At 39.7% G+C, this 25,274-nt stretch overlaps 1 protein-coding gene across 1 annotated transcript in view; it reads left to right on the top strand.

Moving 5' to 3' along the window:
- The window catches only part of tnmd (tenomodulin), a 66,899-nt gene that overhangs the window by 4,421 nt on the left and 37,204 nt on the right, over positions 1-25,274 (top strand). Inside the window, exon 2 of the mRNA XM_085428795.1 lies at positions 2,934-3,068. Within this exon, the coding sequence (XP_085284921.1) occupies positions 2,934-3,068 (135 nt within the window). The remainder of the gene's footprint in view (positions 1-2,933; positions 3,069-25,274) is intronic.

Here is a 25,274-nt window from a genome sequence, read left to right as displayed (position 1 = left end):
AGCGACTTAAACTGGATGCAGAAGTACTACAGCTGTGCCCAAACACAAACTTGGTCAAACTGTTGTAACTTTGTAGTTTGGATGCCGACTGAATGTGTTGTGGTTTGTGTCTTACCAGACGTGGACTTTGACAGCAGCTCTGTCAGAAGGAAAAGCATTTTCACCAAGGTTTTTCTACAGTCTCCACAACACCACAGTCTAAGCCTTTAACCAAGTTACAACTGCAGTGTGCAATTGAGAGGTTCCATCACCTGTTCATAGGACCCAGTTATGCCTCCTCAACAAATGGTTCTAAGCCACATTCAGACTGATGAACTTTTGCATAGTTTGTGTCTTTTATACTTCTTTTGACCTTTTTTAAATTATTTGCCACTTCTTTTATTTGAATTGAAGTGGCATTATTAACCTTTCCATGTAGGTTGCTTTGTAACTTTAATTAAACCTGTTGTATATGTACTATATCAACAACTATAAAAATATTCTTTATATGAAGGTACTATATGTAGCCTCAGTTCTTCAACCTAGTGATGGTTTTACAGCTTTTGGTTGCATTCATCCATACGTAGAAGAAATTTGATTTTTAACAATATCTTTATTCTTTTAACTAAAGCGAAACTCACCAACAAACTCTTCTCAGCTGAAAAATCACCACACTTCCCTTAAAACTCAAGGAGAAAAACGGGTTACCCCATATTGGACCACCTGGTTTTTTGTTTTTGTTTTTTGTCTTTTTCTTTTCTTTTATCTTTTGTCATGGAAATTGTAGTAATGTGTCTGACAGTTTCTAAGGGGTAGAATTTCTTAGAATATGTCCAATAACAGCCAGTTATAATTTAATGATGATTTAACCATTTATTACCTTTTTTCATACAAATGATTGGCAGGCAGAAACACAAAACGTGGCCATGACAGCGCTGAAAAATTTGTCTTTGCTCTCAGTGAAGTAAGTCAACAAACCTGCTAATGGGATCCCAAACTTGTACTACATTGTTGCCATAAACCAGTCACATATTTGCATTTTCTGTATTTCATAAGACAATAATAGCTCCATGAATATATTTTCCCATTCCTTTAATATAGAAACACAAATGTTGCATAATGTTGTTAATGCAGCATATGCAGGTCACATTCATTCATATTTTATGTTATGGTTTTTAATTTCATAACAACACTGGAATATATATTAGCTGTTGCACAGCACAAAGATAATCCCTTCAAGGAAAATCAAAGAACACCATACTGACTTGTAAGGCCACGCTTGTATTTCCTGCATATGCATCGAGTCACCCTCTGCGCACATTACTTCTACGCTCTCGCTCATGTCAAATTCATAATCTGCCAATAAAATCTCCAGGTAATAGTTTATGAAGAAGGCCACTGTTCTTAGTCACATGCTTGCCAGTGATATGACTTCCACAGCGTTAGGACGTGATGTCTCCTTGTAGTGTAATGCCAATAAGAAACATTAGGATGTATGTGTGCTTGTAGTGGAAAAAAATCTCTGCTCTAGCTTTCAGATCTGATGCTTTCTAAATGTAAATTTCAAGACAGTCCACAATAACTACTACATGATTGCCAAAAGCATCCACAAAATGATTTGATGTCTGTGTAGCAACTGCACCAGAGTTTCACAGCTGTAGCATCTCTGAAAGTGCTGGACACACTCTTTGTTTCAAGCATAATCCAGCATAAGGTTCACAGAGGAGCATCTATAGAGGTGTATTTTTGGGCCATCTGTGGTATGCAGAGAAGTGCAAACTTGATCTTGTCAGCTGTCAAGAAATACTCTTTATCTACTTCTGGTTGAACTTTTCCTTCAGTATCCTTCTCTCTAACAAGTGATTAATTCCAACCCACCTGTGGCTACATAAACTGTATTCCTGCTGTTCACTGGTGTTGCCCTTTGGTATAACACCCAACTGTGACTTCTGCAAAGATTCATCTGCCTGTGACCTCTGTACAGCTACATCGGGTGGCATGGCTTCATCCATCTTTGATCTCTGGCCAGCGATGTCTGGTGGCATAGCGGGTGCAGTGTTGTTCCCTGGGAGAGCTTGCTATGTATTTGTCCTCCAGTTAAACCGCTCAGTCTGTGTCGCTTTGATTTCTGTTACGCCAAGGTGCATTTCATCGGCTGGTTTGCTTTAAAAAGATATATATATATATATATATATACATATATATATATATATATATATATATATATATATATATATATATATATATTTATGTAGCTAAAGAAAGACCCAGAAAAAACAATCTGTCAGCAAATGTTGCTGAAGTTGATGTTTGATCTTATTACAGCTGCTGCCCACGTTATGTAAAACCTCCTTGTTACTCTCTTACTTGCAAGAGCATTTATGGCATTTGATAACAAAATAAGTATTCAACACTCACATTCATTTGGTTGTTGTTTGTTGCATAATACAGGCAATACAAAAATATGGAATATATATATATATATATATATGAAAAATATGTGTTGCTCAAGGTTGCTAGCTGTCACCCTGTGAACTCCATCCCAAACAGGTTTGCATGGAAGACACTGAAATGTCTGCAAACACTCACCATTTACTCTCGAGTCTGTAGTGAAACTTGAAAGCGTGTGACTCAAACCAAAAGTGGAGAATGCTCGTCTTCAACCAAGATGATGGGCTTCACCGCTGCAGCCATGTTTCAGTAGACACAACTTTTAGGCTGAAGGCCCACCCACAGCTTCACTACATTTTGCTGAGGAATAGTGGTGTGTGTTTGCAGACAGGTCTGTGTGCTCCATGCAATTTACTTTGAGCTTAGACCAATACCTAGGCCTTTGTTTTTATTCCAAATTGATTTGTTATTGTTCAGTTACCATCAGCAGGTGACTAATATTGCTAATATTTGGGGCATTTATAAATGCATCACATTAATAATCTTAAGTTGGTCTTTTGCAGGTTGAGGCTGGAAAAGGGAAGAAGGCGAAGTACCAAACCTACCAGCGAATTGCTCTGATTCTCGCTCTGGTCTTCCTGGTTTTGGCTCTCTGTGTTTTCAGCCTGAGATATCTGTGGGGCCCCAGCCTGGGGAAGGTAAGACTAAATATCATCTCCGTGATATATGCCAGTCATTAGCCTTATTGCCACCATCTGTGGTAAGTGGATTCTTCATGAGAGACAGATGAAAGCCGCCCTGAGTTTCCACATCAGGTTACATCAAAGAAAAAAAAAACTATGTGAGAAAGGAAAATGGATGGCCACACAAAAGAGCTCGAGGCAGTCTCTGCAGTCTGTATTGTATTCTTGTAGATTAAAAGATGTGTGGGCTATGGAAAAGACAGCTGTGTTTCGCTCTGCTCGTGTTTTGGCTGTCAGATCTGTAATTTTATGAATTCTTGGCCCAAACCACAAACCACTTTTTACTATTGTAAATGTTGCCCTGTTGCATTTATCTGCTTTCTGCTCACACTGTAAATATGGTCTCACAATAACAAACCGTGATAACTCAAAGCTGACCCTAATTGCTGTTGACCAGAGTGGCTGCAGCAGGACTGAAGCCTCTTGGCAATGTAATTGGGATAAACTCTTGTCCTGGCAATTCATCTTGTAAAATCCAATTCAATCACACTGGATGGAGAATATTTTTACTCTCCTCTTTTCCCCTGATTTTCCCAAGGGGCCAAAAAAGCTAATTTACTCGGGCTAGAAGGAAAAGTACAGTACATCAATAATTTCACATCTAGAAATTGGATGCTCTATACATTCTGAGCTCAGCTGGTAACGAGACAGAATGATTTAAATGAAATGATGGTTAAAAATTAGTACATATTTCAGACCTGAAATCATAAGGCTGCTTTGTGTGAACTCTAAATGGCATGAAATGAAGAGAGGGATGTATAGTCTGCTGCTGTTATACCAACATCTTTGTTGATAGCTAATAAACATTAATTCACAACATCCTTTGCCACTGTTCTTCTATGTCTGCTTCCATTGAGGTACAAATTTCAATTGCAGACAGTCCCTTCTAAGCTCAGGTTAAGCAATGTTCAGCTGCACTTCCTGTAAAGACGGTGTTGTCCACGTTCTCTCCTTTCAACATAGATATGAATCACCTTTGAGCCATCTCCTTTGTCCTTGTTAAATATTTCATGCCGGAGGTAGAGCAGTCATTATTTCCACTTTAATAAGCTGTGATCATTCTCACGTGGCACAAAATGTGTTGATGGTAGAGGTTGCCCAGGCGATGAATATCAAACCTGCGGACCCTGGGTTTTGCTTTAATAGGGTCTGGGGGGAGGCTCATTGTCTGGCCTCCGCATCAGGGAGTGAGACACAGTTACTTCAAAAGAGAGTCGCCTGTCTGTCAGATAGGAAGGAAGCTCCCTCAGTCACAGTACAACTTAGTTATGTGTTCATAAAAACAAAACTACAAACACTGCGCTGGAAATAAAGAAATTGATTGAAACAGTGGATTGATGGATGGATTGATTAATTCTCCTGCATCCTCGTAGCAGCCAATGCCTCGGTTCGTGAAAGGGTGTGAGATCATATGCAGCAGGATGCTTTTTCAATATTCATTCATTCATTCATTCATTCATTCATTCATTTCATTCATTTATTTATTCATTTTCAGGCACAACAAATACCTATATTGAACATAAAATACACAAAACAAAAAACAAAACTTGCCTGAAAAAGGAGTGGGACGAAGAAAACTTATTAAATCCCACCCCTATACTCACTCATCAACAAAAAAAAACAATAAACTTCCCGCAGCTACGCCCATCATTGCATACAGACCCATCAACAGCTCCGGGCACATACAAGCATCTAAGCGGCAGCTCGCAACCAACAATTAGAGCCTTCATAACTGAATACAGAATATATAAATTATAAATTGCATTACCACAGGTAACAGGCAGTAATAACTACAAGTAACAGACACACATACATATACATACATATATATCTACACACACAAGTACATATATGTACATACATACGCACACTTTATTTTTTATTTTTTATTTTGGAATCCATACCAGCAATGGTAAGAGGACAGACATTACAGAGCACACTAAAACCCATCATTTTTGACTCACTAGCTAATCCTGAGCAGCGTCTGGCAGCTATGTGTATAGACCCTGGGCAGCAGAGCACAGCATTAGAAGCCGAGGGGAGGGATCCTAATCTATTTTAGGAAATAGTTGTGTGTGGGAGGGTGGGGAGGTTGTCTTATATGGGGCACAATAAGATCAGCATTCTGGGGATAGCTCAAATTCAGCTTAAGCATAAGGTTTATATGAGAGTGCCCATTTGAAATACATAGGTTTTGATATAGACAAATGCTGCACATGCTTGTACATGTAACTCTGGTTCCCCAGCTGCATGCATATGAGTTCAAATCAAGATTGGCTACAGAGTCTGCACATGCACAAAATTCGCCTCATATCAAATATTCGTGTTTTACCTCAGGCCCAATTTTGTTTTTATACACCTTGATTATTTTGTTGTGAGTTCCACATTTTTGGAAATATTAAATGTAGTGATATCACACACCTCAGGAATGCTGAATGCCACTTGCCTTTCGGTGCTCAAGTAACTAGAACATGCATTTGAATCTTGTTTAAACTCAACAGTGAGGTGAGCATTATCATGTAGGGTCTATTTACTTCTGTATCGTCTGTACTACACCTGCTCTAGGCAGAAGAATGCATCTACCCACAATAAGAGGCTGACATTCAAGACAGGAAGACAGGTTGTAAACAGTGATGGTGTCCCTCTCAGCTGTGCTGTAATGTAAGCTACCTGCATCCTTCTTTTGATTCGTTCTGGTTCGCAACTGCTCACAACTGCTATGGGTTCTCAGGATGTCTGCTGGAGACAGCAGCCCATAGCACCAAACTTTGACAACACACACAAAGCGAATAAATAACGCTTTAGAGCATAGCAAAAACATCTGTATTTAATTTGGCGGCCTCAACTGTCAATAGTAGGTGAATCAAATCCCAAAGTCCTCCACAGAGATATAAGATTCCTTCTTACGGGCTCATTTTCCACTAATCAATGTTTTCATTAGGAATGTCTTAAAATGTTTTGGAGTTCTTTATCTGCCAACAAAGATACCAATATACGAAATATTAGATAATTTTTTCCGTAAATATTAGTAAGTGACATGTCTTATTTTTCACTATGGGCCAAATATCAAAAGATAAATAAAGCCAGATCAAATTATTTTTTAGGAAACTAGAGCCAGATATGTATTTCGGGTGCAAAACAGCAAGAGTAAACGACTTCCACGTCAACAAAAAGACAAGCATATGCAACTGTTTGACCACAAATTTGTCCTAATAGCTTCATAGTGTGTTAAGTTATCATCAGCTGTTGTGTCAAATATTCAATTAATGTAATTACCCAGTATGGGGGGGATTAAATAAAAAGTCTGATTGCACAGTGTCACCAGAAAACAGAAGTTTAATAATTACTCAGTTTTAAAGTGAGTACAAAACACATTTATGAGGAACTCATTAAAAAAAGATAACACTTTAAAAGTGTAAAGCAAAAGATTCACAAGCAGAAAACGAGTTGGTTGAGAACATTCCTGATGTGGTCTCTTCACAGTTTGAAACCTGTTCTCACTGTTTCCTCCAGCTGTTTTAACAGATCCTGAATATGAGAGGTGCAAAGTAGATGCTCGAATAGCGTCTTGGCAACAGTTAAAATTATACTCGAATGAAAAATACGGCGGAGCACATGATTAAAAACATGTTTTTACTTTTTAATAACCTACAGTGGATGCGCTACTCTTTGTTGGTCACAGCAACAGCTTTGCATTTAACCACCAAAGGAAGCTGAATGCGTGCTCAGATCTTATTGCTATAATACTGGGTAACGTAACTCCCTCATTACGCAGTATTTTAGCAATGTAACTCCCTCACTGTATGTGCTCAGTCGGTAGTGCAAACTATGTACCTTTATTAAAAAAACAAATCCAAAAAGCTACTAAAACACGCATACTTATTACACACCGCATATTACATAGATCGCTGACCTTAGCATTGCAATTAGAAGTCAAAACCACAGCACAGCTTCAGCCATGAACGCTTATGTTGTCACAGTTCACCAAAGGATTGTGACCTTTATGTGGTATAAATAACCGCATAAAGGTAATTTGCTCTGTGCATTGTTTTTCAGTATGACATGATAACCACTGGAGAGCTTCTTTTAATTACCTGCAAACATATGTTATTACAGAGGCCTGGGGAAGATACCCTGCTATCATTTTCTCTGCCTGTGTGAGCTTGTGTTTGCGATAGAGAGGGAGAGAGAGAGCGAGAGGGCGTGGTTGCGCTTGTCTACATGCGATTGTTTGCGTGTCAGCGTGCATTGTGTGTTTCGGTGTGTAGATTAGGTGCCTCTGCATTCTCTTTTGGCTTACGGCAAAGTTCTGTTTACTATGTGCTCATTATTGTTCTGGGCCACAAGTCTCACTGGGGGATTTTGCCTCCTTGTAAATTAATCCTCTGTTATTACCAGTTTACATCAGCAACTCTGTGAAAATGAAATCTGGCGGTGAATCCAACAGAAAAGTGAGAATAATTTGCCTTAATTAAATTATTTTTATAAACAGTTCCTCTGACAAAAAAAAGGGATTAAACCTAGACAGTGATGTATGCTGTGCATAAAATCTGTGGCACATAGTATACAAAATCCACATTTTCATGTCATTAAAAGTGATATATTTGGTACTATTTTTAATTCATGAACCACTTTCAGGAAGATTATTTGCAGCCAGCAGCAGACCCAGAGTAATTGTGAGGCTGTAGACATTGTAAACCAGTTTTTCCTGGGGAACCTTGAATGGCTCGCAGGTGCTATTGGTCTGTATGGCAAAACTGCCTGAGAAATACATGAATGTCAAACCAGAGGAAAGTGGTCCATTATTCAAGCTGAAATTGCATTGCTCACCTTGATTCCTTTCCCTCTCTGGTCCCAAGGTAGCTGCTGAGTTGTCGCTCCTGATGGCCTCTTAAAGGCCTCACTGTCAGGACCGGCTTCTTTAATGAACACTGCTGCGCCTGGTGCTTTTCCACTGGTCACAGGTGTATGGCTTTTCAAGGCTGGCCCCCAACCCCCACCCCCTTTGTTTATTTATCGTTCGTAGGCTGTATACACCCAGCAGACCCCACAGTGTCCAGCTGTCAACATGCAGCAGGGGAGAGGACACAAGATTTGATCATGATATGTTTTTGTCTTTCTGTCTCGCTGCTGCTTTTTTTCTTATATTTTCTCAATGAATAAAAGAAGACGATGCAAACTTCTCCTCAGGAGTGTAAGGAGTTTGTTTACTCAGTCTGATGCGAAGGAATTATTATTCAGAGGAAGCAACAGGGCTTATCTAAACAGCTGGTTTGGCAGGACCTTTTGGGAGGGCTGCTTCTCAGTCAGTAATCTTTTCTGATTTTACATGTCAGGCTCATTCATTCATTAGCAGGCCAGTGTCCACTGGTGTTTCTCCCTGGCTGTTAAATTAGGCTGCAGTGGGCTCCCTCCTAAGATGATGCATTATGCCTTCTACTTGGGTAAGAGGCGGAGGGTGGGAAGGGTGGCAGACCAGGAAAAACAAAAGAGAGTTGTTTTAAATTGTTTCCAGTGGAGTGCCTGAGGTAGGAAGGCTTCATGGCAGTTGTTACACATTCCTTTCTTCTGGGATGGTGACTGCAACAGAGAGCGTGACAGCATTGCAAAGCCCACCGGGAGTCATTCATTGTGCCAGGGAGCATTTTAGTGTGTTTGTGATTTCATTTTTAGACGCCTGAATAATATTTGTGTAGGAAAGATCAGCATCTTAATTGTCAGCGCTTTATTTTGCCAATACTTCAGCAGCTCATGTGCAGCATTTTGCATGCGCGCCACGGTGAGTTAACAGACATAAATGCACGCCTTCTTTTTCCACACTCTGTTTCCCCTTCCTCCCTGTCTCACTAGTGTGACTGCCAAGTAGACTCTCTGCTCTGTTGTACAATTTAGAATGTGATTGAGCTTTCACATCCACTTTCACTCTCCCAGTAAGTCTGCATCTCTTCTAGCCTCAACGTGCATTCACAGACACAATGCTAAAGCAGAAGCTGCAGACTGGAAACACACTGTTCATCTTTTCTTTCGCGATATATTTGAGACTGCAGACAGAGATGTTGCCGTTGTGTCATCACATACTCTGATGAATCATATTTTTAGAAATGAGTTAATCTCAAAATGTCAGCGTGCTCCGCTGTATTTCTGTCAGTAATTTAAAAAGTTGCATTGACTTTTGTAAGTTTTCCCCATTAATCATGCTCAATATGTGAAGAGAGAAGCAGCACCTTTAGGTCCCTGCCTGGTGCATGTCTTTATGTTAAAGAACATTCAAATAACATTAATTGATTGGACCTGTGAAGTGTGTGGAAACATTCAAAGTTGCTCATTTTAATTACATGCACATCTAGATCCACCAGGCTTGCTTTTCATTTTTATTTCGTTTTCCTTCATTGGTGGAAAAAAATGTGTAAAATCAGCAGAACACATTTTTTTAAATTAGGACCTTTCATCCTGTGACACTTCAAGTGTTGACACAGAAAATGAGTAAAGTAAACCAGCTTTGAAAGACTGCGCCTGCAGAATAGATAGACAGATATCTGGTAGACATACTTACTGTATTTATGTAGCTCACTATTGCTGTAGAAACACCCAGTGTCATAGGTTTGTCCGCATTACTGGTTAATTAATTATAATTGATACTTATGAAGACACTTGTAAGTATATTTATTAATTAAAATAAAGACGTAAGTCCTTTTGTGAATAACTAGACGTTTTCATACGTTTTATTTTGTAACATGAGGCTATTTTCCAATTCAGGGTCCCAGTAGTGATGAAACCTATCACAGCTTTCACACAGTAGGAGGTGGGTCATGTCATCAATCCATCACAGGACTGATGATATGACCTACGCATCACAATTTCAACTCATGCATTAACATGCATGTCTTTGGACTGTGGGGGGAAGCACACATGGAGAGAAAGGCCCCAGGCAGGCCTGAACCAGGAACCCTCTTCTTTTGAGGCAACACTGCACCACCTGCTTGCTGTGTTTTTTTTCCTAACTATTAATTAATTAAGTAGTAATGAAGTGTATTCATTTTAATTTGAACCGAGTGCAAAGTTCCAATATTCATTTCTGAAAATAACACCTTGATAAAATTTTAATCAAGGGTACTATCTTTAGATAATTGCCTGGAACAGTGGCTGCAACGCACTTCAGTGGTTGTTTTAATAATAGCCATCATTAACGCAATCAGTGACACCCGTACTTTCCCCACAATGACAAGTCAAAAGTATCTGGTTTAAAAAGCTCTGTGAGTTATGTTTAATTTGAAATGATGTAGAAACAAAAGTGTTCTCATGCTAGCGAGGATTTAAAGATTTGAATGGGCATGATTTATTCACAAACCAGAATGACATGTAAAGTACGAGATGAGCAGATCTTTGACAGTGAAGGAAGAAAAACTGGTGACGCTCATTAAGCAAACATGTCAGTCAAATCCAGAGGATGAAGAAGCCTATCTTTCTCTCAAAACCTCTGTCAGCCCTTCGTCAGTGTACTGCCTTTGTCACACACAAAAAAGAAGTCTGGCAGTCTGGCCAAAGTTTAACATGTATTTTTCATTTGTAAAACAGAAAGTAATGAGTAAAATGCATAAAAGATATAGTTGTGCTCTCAAATTCGAATTTGATACTTTTGTTACTACTTTGTTTTCTTTCTGATTGCTCAAAAACCTTGTACATTGACACATCGAGGGCCTTGATATCCATTATGCTTCTAAGGGCTTGGGAACCTCTTCCCTTTCAGTTCATTAGAAACTAAATGAAAACAGCCTTTAGTAACCTCGGACAATCCCATTTCATGCTATATGCACTGTATTTTCATGCTGTTAATTCCTCTCGAAATCCGTGTTTGACACACAGCATGCTGTCATTTTAAAAGAGCCATTAAAATTTAACATGCATTATATATTTCAAAGCATTTAATGCACTGAAGTATTTGTGATTTTTTTTTTCCGCTTCTGAATGTATTCACCACAAGCATGATGGATGACATCTGCTGCTAGGCTGCTGTGTCTCATTTGCCCAGAAATTGTACTTTACTTTGTCAGCTGATGTTGATAGAGCTTGTCGAGATCCTTTTCCTGCGGCAGCAGGACTGACCCACCGACCTGCATGAGCAGTTGCAACATTAGTGGATGAAATGGAAGGTGACTAATTCATGTTAAATATTGGAAGAGTGGGATGGTTGTTTAGACATTTCTGCGAGTACAAACTTGACAGTTCTTTTCTAACTGGTTACACCAAGGCTCTGAGGCTTCTTAGAGTGCGGTGTGTCCTTTTGTCTCTTGCTGAGATAATGTGGCTCTCATTAGCTGTCTGGTAGGAGCAAATAATAGCCTGGGTGAAATGTTGCAGGGTTTAATTAAAACAATGCTGTCGTACACTAAACATTAATATCAAAACTCATTCCTGCTGTGAAAGACTTTTAGGCATGTGCACATGGTCAACTCAAGCTGCTGAAGTTCAAATTGAGCATCAGAACGGGTAAGAAAGGTGATTTAAGTTATTATGAATGTGGCATGGTTGTTGGTGCAGCACTAGCTGGTCTGAGTATTTCAGAAACTGCTGATCTACTGGGTTTTTTCCTGCACAACCAGGATTTACAGAGAATGGTCTGAAAAACAGAGAAAATAACCAGTGGGCTGCAGTTCTCTAGCCAAAATGCCTTGCTGATGCCAGAGGTCAGAGGAGAATAGCCATACTGCTTCTAGTTGATAGGAAGGAAACAGTATTACAATTTATTACAACCAAGGTATGCAGAAGAACATCTCTGAATGCACAATAGCTTCCTGCTGTGGTGACCCCATGTGAATAAGGGAACAGCCAAATGCAGCTTCTAGCATCATTAAAGCACCACAGCCTATCTGAGTACTCTTGCTGAGCGTCTCCATCCCTGAACACATGACCACAGTGTGCCCATCTTCTGACAGCTGCTAGCAGTAGGATGTGTCACAGAGCTCAGATCATCTCAAAGTGGTTTCTTGAGCTACCACAGTCACCTGATTTCAGTCCAATAGATCAGGTTTGGGATGTGGTGGAAAGAAAGATTTGCATCATGACTGTGACGCTATCACGTCCATGTGAATCAAATTCTCTGAGGAATTTTCCAGCACCTTTTCGAATCTATGCCATTAAGAACTTAAGCAGTAACAAGGTATACCTAATAAAGTGTCCAGTGAGTGTATTTATAAAGGTATCTTTAAACGGCCTCGAATAAATCATCAATCCATGTTTATTGATAACTGAAAGAGTGGCCTGTCTGTGATTTAGACTCATGCTTTGAAGACGAATCCAAAGGTCGCTGGCATTCATTAATAATTCTCTCTGTCTGTGAAATCAAAGGAAGAGAACAATTAAAAAAACTTTGTAAAACTTGACACCATGACATTTTTCTATCCTAAATTTCAATAAGCACCTTCATTTTCTTTCAAACCATAGCCACGATCCAGGGTCCAGAACACAAGTGGTTATTACAGCACCGATGGCACTGAAGGTCTCATCAGCACAGTATTAATTTTAATCCAAACTGCAATCATTGCCTGGTATTTAGCACTTGTTTCATATGACCATGAGCATTTTCCATATTCTCTTTTTTAAACTTCCATGTCCTACCATGAACAAATGAGAAATACAAGTTGAAGGATAAGTTGTTGAAAATAGGATATCATATCCTCTTCAGGATACAGCATTCTTCCAAATTATACGGAGTGGATTCAAGTTCTGCTTTCAGCCTTAAACAGACAGACTTTTAATCAAGCATTACATGGATTTACTCTAAAAAAACAAAAGATCTTCAGATTTACCATGTGGGATTTATCATCTTTCTGTCATTCTCGACAAACTATCAGTGAACCTACAATAGGTCAACACCAAAATCCACATCGGTGCACGACTCAGAGTAATCGGTAAGTTGTCAGCTCTAATTATTGTAAAACTATTCAGTAAGTCTCTAAGTAAATTGCCAATAAGTGTCTCCAATACTTCCAATACTTGATCTGAACTGGCCACAAACAGGTGGTTAATGGAAATGACATTGGCTGTTAGTCAAGCAGAGGCTTTTAATGTTTATACTTTAACCAAAGCAGCCTTTTTACCACAAATGACACGGAACAAGAACCTGATCATTTACCTCAGTCAGAGAAAAACAATCACCTGCTTGTTCCCATATAAGCACATCAAATTCTCTTATTTTCTGCTCCCAGCCAGTGGTAAAAAAGACTAAAAAGTGACTAATTTGCATGTGTTTCACCAGTGGCTAAACACGATTTGGGTTTGATAAAAGATTGTGCTGGAAAAAAAAAGGCTGGAAAAAAAAAACATGTCAAATGATGATGCCCCTGAGTTTTGTGTGTGTGTGTGTGTGTGTGTGTGGGGGGGGGGGGGGGGGGGGGGGGGTTAATAGCATGAGACAATGTTAAGCTGTAAAATCACAAACCCACACCATTGGGAGCATAATGTGTTTTGTTCCCCCTGTGGGTCTTCAAAGTATTTTTCAGTGTTATTAAAAAGAAGGGCAGACCAGCACTGACATGCAACCCACACAGGGGCCATGGCAACAGACCAAGAGCTTCTCATCAGTACCCATAGTCTCAGTGTGATAGCCCAGTGTCTCTGCATAGGACTATCACTCCTTCTTTTATTGTGTCTTCAAGGCAGAAGCATGGTGTAAACAATGTTTGAACAATTATGAGCCTCTGTATCTCCCAGCAGCTTTGTTAGGAATTGTTCTAACATGTCTACCTTGTTACAGGCATAGCTAGCTTGATCTGTATGTTGCAAGGTGCAGATGAAGTAGTGCTGGGGGGATTGTGAGTATGTCATATGTGTTGTGATCATTAAAGAAAAGACATGGCCGTGCTCTTGTTGGCAGCACCAATTTGATCATTGTGACTGAACCACAAATGTCTGCCCGACTTTATGCTGTTACTATTTGTAGGAGAAAGAGTCTCTTCGCATTTTTGCAGGGAGCTGAATGTACACTGACTTCTTATTGCTTTCCATGCACTTTTTATGCATAAGTTGGCAGACAGATAAATGCACTACACGCACTACTGATAAATAGCAAGGCGACTATCTATTGTCATCAGCTGGTAAATTGCCAGTGAATTTAAATGTGTCACAACCTCAATACTGGGTGAAGCCGGGCAAATGGAAAGCATTTTTGCTCTTGTGTACAACAAGAAGTTTAGCCTTCATTGACTTTTAGTAGAATGCTATTTTGACTTTTTTTTAATGGCTTAAGTGGGTTAAAAACTTTCCAGGTGCCGTTAATGCCGTTCATCTGGCCAAATTATTGCCCTGCGTCTAAATGATCCAAAGTGCAGCTTTACAGCTCTCACAATCTGTTTCTTAAATGCCACTTAGCTGCTGGATCCCAGAGTGCATGCTTGTTGATTTATTAGGAGGTGGAATGGCTGAAAACCAGCAGGGCGACAAGGAGACGTATCCACTATAGAGGTCACCCCCCTTGTGACTGTCTGCCGTATATTCCAGAAGCTTTGAGTCCGTGCTCGCAATCTTTTGTCTGCCGAGGTCTGTTTCAGATACTGAGATATGCATCTGAATGCATCTGAGTCTCTAGGGGATACCTTTGATGAATATTTCATAAACCACAACAGCCCTTTTATTACAGGAGATTGGTCGTATTCAAATAATGTGTTCACCTCAACAATAAGCAACAGGATTCATTCAGCGCTCCTGACAAGCAGCAGATTGTTCTTCAGCTCGCCACAGTGGTTACTTGGCAGGGAAAGACATAAAGGGAGGATGCAACATTGAACAATGACAGGGAAAAAAAGAGTAATGGCACGATGCAGTCATAGCCCAGGCCTTTGTGTTGTTTAACTTCCTGTCTGTTTTTTACTACTTTTTCCTTGTTGCTGATACTGTGGAATCCATATCTATCTCATGCTGGCTTGTGGAATGTGGAGAAGGTTTCATCATTTGTCATGTCCCACAAAGGTGGTTGAACACAATCATTAAAGGCTGTGTGAAATCCGTCTATTCTCTCTACCATTGGCAGTTGCAGATAAAGAAGTACACCTTTTGGACTTTTTTTTTTGTGTTATTAAGATGAAGAGAGAGGAAAAAGGCAGCATCTTCCTTCTAGTTTCAAGTTTTGCTTTAAAGGTATTTTCAAAGTGCATCAAACTTCGGTTTAATCTAAACAAGGGTAGGGCTGCTGTTACATTTCACAGAACATTCGAGTGTTTTTTGAAAACCCCATGTATGCGGCATGTTTTTAGAGCAGTAGATTGGGTGTTGTGGATTTTGTAACTGCAAAAACATATGAAATAAGGAAGGAAAATGTGCACTTTTATCAAAGAGTCCCGGAAAAGATCATATTCCCTGAGCTATTGTGCAAGGAAAATATAACCCTTTGTTGTTTTCACCTTGATTTTTATTGAGATCATAGAAACAAACAACACATCGAACAACAATACGTCCCAGTCCCCGAGTTTGTTTCACAATAGTGTGTTGACCAATACTACTGAATAGCTCCCAAAGTCCCCCCTGCTCTCTTCCCTCCTGAATGCAGCTCTATTGTGGGCACAGTAGCAGGCATCATGGTGATTTATTGCCAGAGAGAGCTCAAGTTGTTTAAAATGACTGGTGTGATTAGTCATATATGCTTCGGAGCTGAAAAGGGGGGAGCACAGTGCTCCTGTAAATTAACAGCAGCTGCAGACTGTAGTGGTCCACAGCAAGGTGGTCAAATGTGGTAAGCATCAGAGTTGCTGGGGGGACAAGGAGAGAAAGTGGGTCATTACATCCCTTTCAGGTATGAGTAGGCTGACAGGAGCGAGGGGTAGGCTCCGTTCAAGATTCACAGGCTCTGCAATGGATTAAATTTCAGCAATGAAAATAAAGCAGGAGAAGTATGATAGTCTTTGACTTCTGCCAAAATTCCACTTGAGGTTCTGCTCAAATACTCTCCATGAACTATATTCCACAAGCCCTCAGATATCTTTACGCACCATTATTCCTGACAAAAAGGTGCTCTTAGAAGTACTTTTCATTTGGTAACCACATTTTTACATTTTCTTTAAAGTGTTCCTGTTTTTTGTTTGTTTTTGGGGGGCAGTTCAGCCTGAAAATGGGTCTAAAAACATTTCTTCTTCTAGCTGCCTTTATGTTAAATCAACAGAGAACAATGATTTTCATTCTGCTTGCAGTGTTTCTCTGGAGCAAGTATGCTTATTTACTACATTTTGAAGGTTTAATGAGAAAACTAATACCACTCTTTTGTCTGTGGAATAAGTATAGATCTAATTGCAAGGAATTAGTTTAGCATGAAGACTAATGGCAGAGGGAAATCTGCTTTCCAGAAACACTGGTCATTGTGCAGTCTGCGAAAACAGGAATGTTGTTTGTTGTTGTTTTTACAGATTTTTACTACTAGAGAAAAAGTCATTTGTCTGCGTCTTTGTTTTACAATGCTATACGGCGTAAACAAACAGGATTTACTGGTGCACAAAGCCTCTCAGTATATGATTAGGATACCTATCAAGTTTTTCAATAGTATCACATCTAAGCAGATATATTTTTAGACAGTAGGTGTTGGCAGTGTGATTGGCATTGGCTTTGGCTTCACACTTTTTTACTGATTGACAGTTGGAGGCCCTAAAATTTGCTGTTGACTGTCATGGGATACCAGCTAAAGCCCTTTCATGTAGGATTATTGTAACTTGGGGATCTTGTGTGATTTACAAATGACCCCATATGTCTGTGTTTCATGCAGGTCACTTGCACAGGATAAGCAAAGTCTGTGATTTACTCAAACCTACTGACACTATCCATATATATATATATACACCAAATACTGACTGGAAATCGTCTGCTATACTTCTATAGTATCTTACTAATAATAGGCCGCTACATAATCACTGTTGAGTCTGCTGAAAGACAGCAAAATATTCCTTAATACATGCTGTCATGCATGTCATCCATCTCATGGTTCACTCTTCTGATAGATTTGAGCTTGTGCTGTTTATTGATATGAGCATTGAATTTGCCACCAAAGTGCTTTGCAAACTTTCATTTGTAACTGCGAATCGAGCCCAATGGAGCACAAATGAGGCAGAAGAAAGGTGCAAAGAAAACAAAAGAGGTGGGTAAAAAAAACAATCCCCTAATTATATCACCTCTGTGTTTGCTGCAATATGATAAATTCATTTGCAGTAGGACTTTTACTTTAAGATTACATCGCAGAGGACATATAATTGCTAAAGATGCCCACTTAATACTAGTCCTATGCAAATAGGAACAATGCACAATTTCAAACAAAAGAAAAAACCCGTTTTTAAAGGTTCAGCAGAAAGTTTTATGAAAAAGGAAATGTTTCATGCCGATAATCTTTTTTCTTTTTTTGTACAAGAACGCTCAATAGCACCCTTTAATTCCAAGACAAAAATTGATTTCACATTTTTCACACCAGCACTCACCATCTCTGCTGTTCTCTTCCAGTATGATATAAACTGATTACGGACATGATCTTGTAAAGTTTGAGCGTTTTTACTGCGAGTGTAAAAACAGCTTATTTCAAGGGGCTGTCTAAATCTTCCCTCAAATAACCTCACACCGTTAAGTATCACAAGTTCGTCGTGTTTAATGACTTTCAGGAGTGTTTCTGAGACAAAAAGCCATAACTCACTTTTTGGTAAATGCACTTTCTATTAACCTTTACTTACACTAAGGTCTGGTTTGTTGAGAATCCCCTGAACGAGATGTATTTCATATCTCTTCTTCTCCCGCAGTGGATTTGTGTGATTATTGAACATCAGTGCAAAACGGCGAGACCAGACAGAAGCTTTTGCTCTTTTCTCCTGTGAGACTGACATTTATCACTTGTGTTTTTGGTTTTCATACACGTGTCTGTGATTAAGCTCCAAAGTAACTCTGCTGGAAATATCTCACAGTGGCATCGCGCTGCCTGTGCTGGCAAGTTAAAATGAGGAAAATGCCCTATCAGACAAGAGACATGTGAGATACATTGCCAGTAGCTGTTTGTTTTAATAGTGTTAATGTGCTTTGGGAAGATGGCTCCATTAAGCTGCTGCATCTTGACACATTGTGGCTTTTTCCTTTGAAAGGCTAATGACCTTAGCATTTTGCTTAACTGGCCTTTGGCACTGGCACCTGTAAAACATTTTATCATCAAATTGATGCTTAAAGTAATTGCTTGGGTAAATTCCCAAAAGCACTTAACACCTCGCGTCAACCTAGTTTTAGCTTTCGGTTTAGTGTTACCTACACCACAAAGCCCAGTGGTGATTTTTGTTTGGAGTAAAATAACACATTAAGTTATGAGTTCAAGCTCAAATAGGCAACAGCATCTAAAACTTCTGCAGAACCAAAGGGGTTATCATCACAATCTCATAGTAGTGAGGACAAGTTTAAACCTCCACTGGTGTTTGTTGGTGCTATTGATAGAACTTCCTGCCGATAAAGAGAAGGCAAGCATGGGCACTGTTACCTAATTACTAGCATGCCCCTATTTACCTCCACATATAACAAAACCGCAGAAAGGCCCATGCTAATTACAATGCAGCAATGTTGCAGTGCCTTACACATGTTTATATTTAGAGCCAGGCCCTAATTTTGCATCCTTTCATTACACACATACTGGGCACACGGATACGGCTTCCAGACAAAAATCCAGACTACATGCTTTGGTTTTCTAATTGGAGGATGGCATTCCTCTGATTTGGCTTCCAGAAAGCTCAGTGTGGCAAATGTTAAGCATATTTTAGAGACTAAATATAAAAACGGACAGATTTGCAACAAACACGCACTTGTTCGAGCCTTAAAATGTGGACAGCTCCCAGGGCAGCTTTTGTTTTTTGTGACCTGGTTTCACAGCACCTTCATAACACCGAACCGCAACACTTGTGCTGCTGATAATTGCTGCACATTTGTGGAGCATTTAACCAACGCTGGTCCAAACTTACTTACTGAAAGACAAAAAAATCAATGAATTAACTGGAAAATCTGCATTCTGGCAACACAAATGCCTTATCTCAGCTCTGGTGATTATCAACACATGATAATCTTAAGTAGTCTTTGACAAAATAGTCCCTGTCAATTAGGATTGTTTTCTAATCCAAAACTATGTGATTTAATAGTAATGTGTGTTATAAAAACAAAAAAGGTTAGATATTGGCTACTTGCTTTCCTTATGCATTTTTAGCTTTTTATATGAATATACATAAAAAGATTTAACAGAGGCAGTGCTGATGTATTAATTATCCAATGAAAACAAGAACCTAACCTTCCCTTCAAAACAACTGATACGGCCAAATATTACTTTTTTTCTGTGAGACCAACATTTATCTTTCAAAGGGAATTACATCATATATCAAACATTACAGAGACATCAGAGTCAGTGTTAAATTACCAACAGGCTTTCTGAGATGAGACCGCTCTCCCTGGGATAACAACGGATATTGACATCTTAGGAGGCGGGCTGTTGGCTGCTAAGATGACCAGCTGGTCTCACCCGGCAAGTGAGTCCCTACATCTCATGTCAATGAGACATTGACCACAAATTTTCACAACTAAATGGTTTCCCTTTCTTGTCTTTAGAAAAAGCATTTAAAAAGTATGGTAACCACTACAGAAACAGTTCAATTTTTATCAAATCTTACACTTTGGCTGAGGATGCAAAATGTCCACATCTCTCATTTGAGGATTGTAGAATTTTATTTACAGAATATATTTTTGAAAAAGAAATGAATAGAAAACCTATCTGTTGTTACATTTGCATATGCAAAATGTACTTTCCAGTCCCTGGGGTAATTTGATTGATTGCAGTTTTACTTTAGGGTTACAGGCATCAACCCGCAAGCAGTCCACATACAGTGTGTCATGTATTCAGTGTAGCAAAAGTTAGATACATCCATCATTTTGTCCACCATTTCAAGTTTCTAGCTGATATTTTTTCCAGGAAATTACTTTTAATTTCCTCCCTACACCTCATGAAAAAATGTGTTCCACTGTGTATATCCCAAATTTTTAATTCATGATGTTCAGCAAATATCTGTCAATAAAAATAGAAAAGCACAAGAGTGACTGAGCCCAGTGGCACTGGAAAAATGTAGCATCGAGTAAGCTGAGAAAATACTCCATCAGTACTCGTTTCAGTTTGAAGTTCATTCTGTATATCCCCGTCATCCACTCATATTCACAACCTGGAATAGTTTCTGTCTTCAAAAGCCTAAAAATGAGAAGTTTTCTTGTTAGCTGTTTTCTACTACGCAAAAAAAAGTAAAACCCAATATTACCAAAGTGGTGATTAGGCCGATAAAGCCCTATATGTGGTGATTTTAACACCAGTTATTGGCCTTCAGATATAGCTTTTGGCTGCAGCAGCCGATGTTTGTCATCAGCCAAAAGTGACTCTCAAACAGCTTCATGTTAAAAGCATTTACCTGCCAAAATACAAGGGTTTTATTATAAAGTAATCACAAGATATGCAAGGTGTTTGTCAGCGAGCTTGGCATTTAGGGCCGTCATTAATCAAAAATGCATCTACACAATAAGGCGAGAGTCATTTCTGACAGATCAGTTCATGAGCAATAACACAAGAAGGAGTGGTCACAGCGAGCTGTTAAATAAAGAGCGGCAGGTGACGGGCCTTTACAAAATAACCAACTTTTCCTTTTACTGTGTCCTGCTGCTTGTGTCCTGTGCAGCATAAGATCAGATCACAGCTGCTCAAAGGATGATGGAAAAGGCCAATTATTTTCTAGTTTCTTTATTAAAACAACATTAGTTTGTGCTTCCCTGGATCTCCGACACCTGAAGTGCAAGTGAAGCCATACTCTAATTAATTCCTGTCAAATTTCCTGCTTTTGGCTTCTGGCCCTTTGATTTGTTTCTCTGCTGGTTGCTTTTTTAGTGTAGGTATCTTTAGGCTTCCACCAATTAGAAGGTGTTTCATGTCTCTACACGATGCCTGAGCTCATCTCTGTGGTATCCAGAGTATTTCCCTGATCTGGCCAATATCTAGTAGAGGGGATTAGAAAATCTTCTCCAGGGGGGCAAAATTGACAGGAATGACAATTGAGTTGAAGGAGTCGCTGATTGATGTTAAATCCGATATTGCTCTAAAGTACAGGTTTGCAGAGATGCCGGCAGCTGAATTTGGATATCACTGCGAGGTCAGTGTTGAGGACTCAGTCGTGAGATATTGAAAAGGAGAAAAAAAGATGACTTTTTGAAATGGATGTAATTTTGTGAATGCCAGACTCTGGTTTTATGTAGACCCAAACTTTGTCATAGCTCAGTCATATTTTTAACAAAATATTTAATAAAGAATGGCTCCTTCTTGAAACGCTGACCAGTTTCATAATATAACATAACAACATGACAGAATGACAGCGATGGAAGAAAATGACTCTCTTTTCAAAGCTATCTGCCAAACACCGGCTGCTGTTTACGCGGCTGAACTAATTAAATCAGTTCACAACTCTGGCATCGGTGGGTCACATTTAATGTTATAATAATCACAGCAGCAACTGATATTGCTGTCATTGTGTCGGTATTTATGCTCACTGTGTGTTTTTATCAAAGTGACAGAAAATCCCTTTTGGGTAAATTAAATTACCCAACTTAGGCAATTGGCGTTGAAATATAATTCGTGCATAGGCAATTTGGGGTTGTTTTTTTATGTGATCTCTGTGGTGGTGTCTTCAAAAAAGTGGGGGTGCGCTCCCACCTTTGAACGCTGTACAGTAGGCTGCATGACCAGCGCCTTTAATTTGCGTTTTCTGTAGTGGTGCTCACATCCTGTGTCTTGTGTGGTTAAGACAGCACAAGAACCGTGGCTGAGGCCAGTAATGAACAAGAAAACCCAGTCTCCTGCTTCATGTCACTGTTGACTATTTTTAATAAACTCCAAGACCTCCAGTCCTTCCAAAAATCTAATTATCAAGTGCAGTGAGCAACTAAACTCAAGCATAAAAGGCTTAATCATGCTGTTGTTTCCATGAGTGGAGTTTGTATTACAAGAGTGGATAATGGGCAGAAAGCAAATGGAATGCATTTCCAGGAAGCATGCGTTCAATCACATTTTCAATATGCTTGTAGAATTTGAAGCTTTCATACAAAAATACAACAGTAATGGTTGTATTACTTTATTGGGTTGGGGCTTTATTTTGAAAAAAGTCAAGTATGTAAAGCGCAATATAAGCTGCAAGCGAGGAATTATAAGCACACTGAGAAAAGTGTTTCAAAATCATGATTAAGAACTGAGATGATCGGCGCTGTAGTGCACATTTTTGCTTCTTTTGTGTAAAAAGTAGGCACAGCATCCGTCAGCCTACAGTATTTTCTCTGTGTTTAAAATTCCTCTGCTGTGTTTCATCCTGATTGTGCTGGTGCTAAAAGACTTCTCTCTTCTCTTCTCTTTCAACTAAATTGTCATATACAGCATTAAGTGATTCCCATTATTTGCATGTGAATGTAGTAGGGACTGTACACCCACATACTGTATTTCTACTGTTTGCAACATGTTGCACTGCATTGTGCTGTGCTCCTTGTCAGGTTGTCTTCAGCGAGATTAATGTCATGCACTGCCAATGGGCTCATTTTAGCCTGTACAGACTAGGTTGATGACGCATTAGTGAGTGACCAGTATTTTCTAAATTGAATTTTCTGTGCTGGCGCCTGTCCAGAACACGCTGCCTGTACTCGGCAGGCATCACCAAACAGCAGCCTGCATGTGTTTGGCAGCTGGAGAGCATTCCTACTTCATTTATCCAAATTCTGCAGACCTTGGGAGTTGACAGGCTTGGTAATCAGTGTCCACAAGCATAATCCCCATGGTCTCAAGACACCATACAATCCAATCCCCCCCTTTCTCTCTCTGTCTCTTTTCCTCCTTTCTCTATTTTACATATAAAATCTGTTAAAAATCACCTTGCGAGAGGAAATACATCCATAAATATGCATACCGCACGGTGTCTGTAAGAATGTGTTCATATCTGTGAAGGCCATCTGCACTGCTGTTTCTGGGTGAGAACTCCATAGCAGCTGTAATTACTTCCTTGGCGGATCCTCATTTTCAAGTAATATTTCCATAGGAACCAGTTTCTGCTTAATGTGTTTCTTAAGATTCTCCTTGGTTTCCTTTCAAGCCTTTAATTTTCTTTGGCTTCTATAAAAAAAAACTTCAGTATATGTATATTTATGGTTCTCTTTAATTGCCTTTATTCAAGGGGAGGAGTCATTTTTCTGGCAATAACTGTGTTCGCTGTTTGTGAAAGAGGTCAGTTTCTTCAGTTGCAATTTTAAATGTATCTGAGATGTTCCTTTTTCTTTATTCCTGAGGGGGGGAAAAACAGCAGACATTCAGAGTGCTTGGAAGACATTAGCTGTTCTCACGTGATGGCCCCTGTGAGGAGATTTGAGCTCTAAAAAAATGTGTCTGGTGCAGGCTGCCGGAGGACAAAGACCCAGCAACAGAGACAAGGGAACCAGTGAGAGAAAGAAAGCTTCCTCTGCATCACAGAAGAGAAAGCCGGGTTGATCTGGCTCTGCTTTTCTATGCCCAGCTGTTCGAAGTTAAAGCTTTGCAATAAAAAAGACGAGGAGGAAGCCAGATGGTTCCTTTTATACCTGAGACAAACACTGCTGTGAATGTTTTTTTCACTTCTGGTTCTTTTAAGCGTTTGCAAACTACTGCAAAAAATATTGACTAATGATAAGAAAATCCTAGAGATAAAGGTACAGACAAAACTTATATGAACTGCAGTGAATGTGTGTCTGAAATACTCAATCGTTTGACATTGTACAAACAACAGCTACAACAGAGAAGACCTAGAGATGTTAAAGTCTGTGTGACTCAGCGCTCATACAGAACAACTACGTGCAGTTTCATTGAGAGTGCTGCTCAGGGATTTTCTTAAGAATACTTCAAAAAATGTCAGCTTCTTTCAATAGTGAACAGTTAAGTGTTCCATTCAGAGTTTAAAGCAAGCACGGAAAGCATACCATCATTTTTAACCAGCTAAGGTTAGGCGGTGATGTTACGACCCAGTTCAAAAGGCGATAAAATGAAGACTGGCACAAGGACTTTATTTAAACCACTAGTTAGAATCCAGAGGCAATGTGCAAAGAGAAACACAGCTATCCATCCATCGAACCATTTTATGTCACTAATCCAAGTCCAGGTCACAGGAGCAGCAGTCTAAGCAGAGAAGCTCCCTGCCCACCTCTTCCAGCTCCCCAGGGGAGACACCAATGCGTTCCCAAGCCAGCCAACAGATATAATATCTCCAGCATGTCCTCTGTCTGCCCCAGGGGCCTCTTCCAGGTAGGACATGCCCTGTACACCTCACCTAGGAGGTGCCCGGGAGGCATCCTAGTCAGATGCTCAAACCACCTCAAATGGCTCCATATGTGGAAGAGTAGCGGCTGACCGAACTCATCATCCTATCACTTAGGGAGGCCCAGACACCATACAGAGGAAACAAATGTTTGGTTTCTCCTACCCACGATCTAAGTCACTAACCAGAGCTTGTGAGAGCTATAGAGAGGGTGGGAACATAGATCGATTTGACACAAAGCTCTGTTTTCACCACAATAGCCTGGCAGAGCGTCCACATTGCTGCAGACGTTGCTGTGTCTGAAAACACAGAACGCCTATTTTCAGGACTTTTTCTGATGCTGATTAATGTTTGTTTACTCAAATAATAATGTACATTCCTTCAGTTCAGACAAAGAAACTAAAAAAAAGTCAAACTTTTTTTATCACAAAAATTGTACGTTATATTCTTTAAAAAACACATACACTCAGCAGACACTGTTGAAATTCTGACGTCATCTCCCTGGTCCCAAGTGGTCATAGTATAATGTCAAAAACTGATGGACGTGCATCAATATTGTCTCCAGGCTGAATGGAGGTTGAGACAGATTATCGAATCATCCATCTTCTTCCATTTCACCGTCACAGTGGGGGTGGAGCCTATGTGAGCTGTCATAGGGTGAGAGGTTGGGTACACCCTGTACTGCACATAGAGACAGACAACCGTACACACTCACAGCCAATTTAGACTCACCAGTAAAGCTGACATACATGTCTGTGTGCTGTGGAAGGAAGCCACAGTACCACACAGGCACAGGGGGAACATGCAGAGCCCCAGAAGGCGAGTGGAT

The sequence above is a fragment of the Rhamphochromis longiceps genome, linkage group LG2 (genome assembly GCF_057381845.1).
Source record: "Rhamphochromis longiceps isolate RC_006_pf linkage group LG2, R_longiceps_female_GT1.1, whole genome shotgun sequence".
Lineage (NCBI taxonomy): Eukaryota > Metazoa > Chordata > Actinopteri > Cichliformes > Cichlidae > Rhamphochromis > Rhamphochromis longiceps.
The sequence above is the reverse complement of the archived record's forward strand: the minus strand, read 5'-3'. Positions and strand labels throughout refer to the sequence as shown.